Genomic DNA, 6204 nt, shown 5'->3' on the forward strand with positions numbered 1-6204 from the left:
TGTCGAATTGCCTTTACCTTCAAAATCTTTCATCATTGCTTTTACTTTTACATTTACATTTTGTCAAACCTTTATTTCCATCACCTTTTAAAACTTAAAACCTTTTACTTCAAGTTATTTATCTTTACTTTTGCCAATTAACTTTGTTATCTTTAAAAAAGCCTTTTTACAGAATTACTGCCATTTATCCTTTATCTTTAAAGTCATAAGCCTTTAGATTTCGTTTAGAGTTTATTGTCGAAACACCTTTTACTTTGTACCATTAACGCTAGATAAAGAACCCTAATTACCATTCATAAACCAGAAACAAACTTAATCATGAATCAAATCACCATAAAACTAGTTCTTGAGACACATGTCCTAGGATCAATCTAGTCGATCCTGTAAGTTACCAAGATTCATAATATTGGTGGACTAGCGGTTGTTTGTCAGAAATTACTGGTAAACAAATTGGCACACCTGGTGGGATCGTGTCTAAAGAACTGTTAATTATAATAGTTTGCTTTACTTTTATAATACAAAATTGTTGTTATTCTTTTGAGTTAAAAAATCGTAGTGTTGCAAGAACCTTAGAAGTGGTAAGATAGCCAACGATTCGGAACCTATAACCAAAAGAAAATACACAAAAAAGATGGTTAATACAACCAGTCAAGGGGAACAATTTCCTCCCCAGGGAACAAGCACAATCGAAACAAGTACGATTGATGCATCCACTGAGATCCCTAGTACACAGGCCATACCAACATCTGGATCCAATTTCAATCGCTCGCCCATTTTCGACAATTGTCGGAAACCAACCAACACCTACTACCGCTAGTAGGCCACCAGGATTTGAGAATTTTAGGCCTGGGAGAGAATACCCATATGGAATTCCATCTATTTCCATGGCAGGACTTCAAAATAATACTTCCATATATACTTAACCCCATAATACGATTATTTCGCCAATTCAAAATACTGGTTCTGGCATGAACCATGTAGGTCGAAATACCCAATCACAAGGATTATCCACCCTATTACCTACCCTTACAACGAATAACCAGGCAGCCTTTAGACAACAAATGGACACTAGTAACCATGATATGGTAGGAGTTCTTGCCAGAGAAATGAATACCATTTTTTCTCCCCTAATACCGAATGTAAATAGGACTAACAATGATAATGCCCAAACATACCAATAACTGTCAGCGCAGATGGGAGTCCTCTGTTCGACACAGACCAAACCAAGTTATAATCCAGGAAGAAGAACCAACTATAAATCAGGTTCGACCACCTAGACAAGCGCCTGACGAAAGGGTCATGGGGGCAAGATTAGAACAACATCCAGTTCGACAGGAAGTCCCTGAAGAATAACCTAGGAGAGTAATGATGGTTAATAGAGACCAGGATGCAGACGAAGTAATTCATAGGGTTAGGCGAGAAAAAATTGATGGAAATGACTTAACTACTATGATAGAGAGAATCATGGCCCAAAATGGTCTGAATACAGGACTTCGACGGCCAAATTATACCTCTCCTTTATCAGAATACGTCCTACAAACTGAATTACCAAGGGGTTGTAAAATCCCTAAGTTCACCAAATTCTCAGGGGACACTAGTGAATCCACTATAGAACACATAGCCAGATACATAACTGAGGCAGGGGATTTGGCGAACAGTGAGAACCTAAGAATGAAATATTTCCCCAGTTCTTTAACGAAGAATGCCTTCACGTGGTTTACAACTTTGCCACCAAATTCCATAGATACTTGGCCTCATTTGGAGAGATTATTTCATGAACAATTCTACATGGGCCAAACTAAGATAAGTCTTAAGGAATTAGCCAGTATTAAAAGAAAATTCACTGAACCTATAGATGATTATCTGAATAGGTTCCGTTTGTTGAAATCTAGATGCTTTACAGTAGTGCCTGAACATGAATTGGTCAAAATGGCCGCTTGAGGGTTAGACTATACAATTAGGAAGAAGTTAGATACCCATTATCTAAGAGATATGGCCCAATTAGCAGACAGGGTTCGACAGGTCGAACGTTTAAAAGCTGAAAAGGCCAGAGCGAATAAGAAGAAAGAAAGGGTTGCCTATGTCGAACTCAAGGATGAGGAGTCTGAAATCTCTAATGACCCTTATGGTCTCGAGGAATTAGAAGTAGATTTGGCTGAATTAAAAGAAGCACCACCTTAAGCTTGCAAATTACTTATACCTTCAAATGGCACGAACCCTGTCGAAACTGAAAAGAATGATAGATTTCCTAAAAAGACTTACACATTTGATGTTACCAAATGTGATGAAATCTTCGATTTATTAGTAAAAGATGGCCAAATGATAGTGCCTCCTAATACCAAAATTCCTCCGTTAGAACAACGGAGGAAAAGAGGCTTATGTAAATATCACAATTTTTTAGGCCATAAAACCTCACAATGCTTTCTTTTCAGGGATCTTATTCAGAATGAAATTAAGGATGGCCACCTTAAGTTTGATGACATGGGGAGAAACCAGATGAAAGTTGACGCTGACCCCCTCAACATTGCTGACACAAATTATGTTTAAACCGTCAAAATCAACATGATTGACATGGTGGAAGTGGAGGCTCTGAAGGAAACAGGAACTGAAGGCTATGTGCTAGTTGGAAAGCAGGCTACTGATGGCCTAAATAATGATGTTCCCTTTGTAATTTCTGTCGAAGGTGAACAGGTTGCTGATGTCAAACCAAAGACCACTGAAGGTCTTAATGGGAAGGCAACTGAGGCTACTGAGGGCCTAAGGAAGAAATTTGAGGAAATTTCAATCGTTGATGGCGCCAATCTAGGTGTCAACATGGTGGATCTGAACCCCCCCCCCCCCCCCCAAAGACGGAGGAAGTGGAGAGGCGTCCGAAGATAGAGCAAGAGGGAATGCAGTTTGGCTATCCCAAAGCCAATGAGAGCCTACGTGAATACCTTTGGAGGTGTCACAAAAGAAATTTTGACATGTTGTTGTGCCCAAGGTGTAGCATCATGATGTGTCGAAGGGTGGCTGAGGACTATGAAAGATGGAAACGAACTAAGACTGAGAGAAATTGGAGAAAGGAAAGCCAACTACTGAAGGTGTATCCCAAGCATGCAGAAAGCCTTCTTGGTTTTATTGTGCGTTGCTACAAGTACGAAACAGAATGCTTGATGTGTCCCAGTTGTGGGGTAGTTTACAACAGGGAATTGGCTGAAGCATTTGAGAGAATTCCATCTAACCAAGGTTGGGATGGACACGGAGGTAACCCGAATATGTACATATTCGACAAGAAGGGAGTTCCTATGAGGCAAGACAGCCCTAACCCAAGGGCGAAAAGAGTTATGTTTAAGCTTCGGGCAGAAGTCCCTGAGGACAAATGGACTCAGGCAGGGTCGAAGAAGGGAAAGTGGAAAAGTTTTGAGGAAGGAGGAAGAACCTCTTGGGCTTATAGAAAACAGTTCCAAACATCTAAGAGAGAGGCTATCAGACTGGAGAACTACAAAGGAAAGAATCCCATGTCAAGGTCCCAGTGGAGAAGACATCAGAGGTTGAGGAAGGCTGAAAGAGAGATGACTTCGAGGGAGATTGGAGAATCCAGCAACATCAAGGTCCCCTCAAACGTTACAAATTCGACCAAACCCCCTTTAGGAAGGAAGCTGTTTTCATATGAAAACGAAAACACAAATAAAAAGTTCAGGCGAAACAAATAAGGGAGGAAGAAATGCTCACTGACGACTTTGAGTCCGACGGAGTGTCATCTGTTAATATAAATTGCAATGTGGTATTAGTTCTGCCATACGAATATAATCAGGAGACGGAGATTGAAGACAATGAGGAAGAAGATGTTGTGGAGATGGCGAACCATAAACTTATGTGTTACTATGTTCTCAACAATGGCGATGTCGAAGAGCAGAATGCTCTTTTTGAAAGGCCTCACCAAGGGATGAAGAACCATCTCAAGCCCCTATACATTAGAGCTAAAGTTGAAGATGCGGGGGTGAACAAAGTTCTGGTGGACGAAGGAGCAGCAGTCAATCTGATGCCTCAGTTCATGTTAAAAAAATAGGTATGTTCGATACTGATGTTAAACCTCATAATATGGTATTGTCAAACTATGAGGGTAAGATAGGGAAGACTCTGGGTGTCATACAAGTAGATCTGACTGTTGGATCAATCACAAGACCAAAAATGTTCATGGTGATACCTGCGAAGGCGAATTACAACTTGCTGCTAGAAAGGGAATGGATCCATGGAATGGGGGCAGTTTCTTCGACCATGCATCCGAGGGTATCCATCTCGAGAGAAGATGGTGTAGTAGAAAATGTTGAAGCTGACCAAAGTTACTTCATGGAGGAAGTGAACCATATTGATAAGAAGAACTTCAACAGGAACTTGGCTCATATAGGACCATGCCACCCAGCTGAAGACATCTACTCCCCATGTAAAAATGCTTTGTATTTCTTGACTCTACATCCCAACGGCTTTCAGTGGGATAGGGAAATTATGGGGGACCCAGAAGAAGGGGAATCATCTGAAGTACGACCAACAGGCTGGGATGAAGACCTGGATTATGCCTGACTCTTCTTTTTTCGAAAAGATTTCGGCCTACATGGCTGAGAACAAAAGAAAAACGGCTCTCGAAGCTGAGATAACTAACATGGCTGACAAAGCCACATATGGTGAAATTTATAATGTAGGACATGGGGAGTACTTTAAACCAAAACCCCCTGACGAACATGTGCCTATGGAATTAACAGACCAGAGGTTAGACGCCATCTATGATGAAGAGCCTCTGGGATTCGAAAAAGATCCAGTGACTTTGAGTGAGAAGATGTTAGCGTAAGATCCCCTTGAAGAAATTGATATTGGAGATGGGAGCATAAAAAGAATCACCTACATCAGCACTAAACTCGACCCCAAGTTGAAAGTAAGAGTAATCGAACTGCTAAGAGAAAACAAAGACTGCTTTGCTTGGGACTACGACGAGATGCCTGGTTTGAAGAGGGAACTGGTCAAATTGAAGCCTCCTATCAAGGATGGCAAGAAACCCATCAAGCAGACTCCAAGGAGATTCGCCCCAGAGATCCTCTCAAAGATAAAAAAAAGAGGTCGAAAGATTTCTTAGATGCAATTTCATCAGGACCACAAGGTATGTCGAATGGATTGCAAACATAGTTCATGTAATCAAGAAAAATGGCTCTTTAAGAGTATGTATAGATTTTCGTGATCTAAATGAAGCAACTCCTAAAGATGAGTATCCAATGTCTGTGGCAGAGATGTTGGTTGACTCAGCTGCAGGCTATGAATATCTTAGCATGCTTGATGGATATTCTGGCTATAACCAGATTTTCATTGTTAAAGAGGATGTTTCCAAGATAGCCTTTCGATGTCCAGGGGCAATAGGCACTTATGAGTGGATAGTTATGCCCTTTGGTTTAAAAAATGATGGGGCAACATACCAGCGAGCAATGAATTCTATATTCCATGATATATATAGAGATTTATGCAGGTTTATATAGATGATATTGTGATAAAATCTATATCAGACGAAAATCACCTAACCCATCTCAGCTAATCATTCGAAAGAATGAGAAAACATGGCTTAAAGATGAACCCTCTTAAATGTGCATTCTTTGTGCAGGCTAGAGATTTTATGGGCTTTGTGGTTCATAAAAAGGGGATATAAATCAATCAGAATAAGACGAAGGCTATTATGGAGACCAAAGCACCATCAACTAAGAAAGAATTGCAATCATTATTAGGAAAGATAAACTTCCTGAGAAGATTCATCTCAAACTTAAGTGGTCGAACTCAAGCCTTCTCTCCCCTCCTACGCCTGAAACAAGAGAAGTTCGAATGGAATGATGAACATCAAAAGGCATTCGACAAGATCAAGCATTATCTGACAAATCCTCCTATCTTGTCACCACCATATGGAAAGAAGCCTATGAGATTGTATATATCAGCTTCCGACACTACTATAGGTAGCATGTTAGCACAAGAGAATGAAGATGACGTTGAAAGAGCCATTTATCATCTTAGTAGGGTTTTAAATGATGCAGAGACTAGATACACTTCAATAGAAAAGTTGTGTCTTTATTTGCATTTTTCTTGTACTAAACTCAAGTATTATATGAAACTTATTGTTTTATACGTATCTTCACACTTTGATGTCATTAAGTATATGTTATCGAAGCCAATAATGCACAGTCGAATTGG

General features: G+C 40.1%; 1 protein-coding gene across 1 annotated transcript; it reads left to right on the forward strand.

Annotated features, from left to right (window-relative positions):
- Positions 1-1368: 1368 nt before the first annotated feature.
- On the forward strand, positions 1369-1941 carry LOC127137326 (uncharacterized). Its single transcript, XM_051063799.1, has one exon. The coding sequence runs from the start codon at positions 1369-1371 to the stop codon at positions 1939-1941; it is 573 nt and encodes a 190-aa protein (XP_050919756.1).
- Positions 1942-6204: the final 4263 nt, after the last annotated feature.

This window comes from Lathyrus oleraceus, chromosome 4 (genome assembly GCF_024323335.1).
Source record: "Lathyrus oleraceus cultivar Zhongwan6 chromosome 4, CAAS_Psat_ZW6_1.0, whole genome shotgun sequence".
Classification (NCBI taxonomy): domain Eukaryota; kingdom Viridiplantae; phylum Streptophyta; class Magnoliopsida; order Fabales; family Fabaceae; genus Lathyrus; species Lathyrus oleraceus.

Bases quoted from the DNA above. Each gene is read 5' to 3' on its own strand.
- LOC127137326 (XM_051063799.1), top strand. From the start codon at position 1,369: ATGGTTAATAGAGACCAGGATGCAGACGAAGTAATTCATAGGGTTAGG.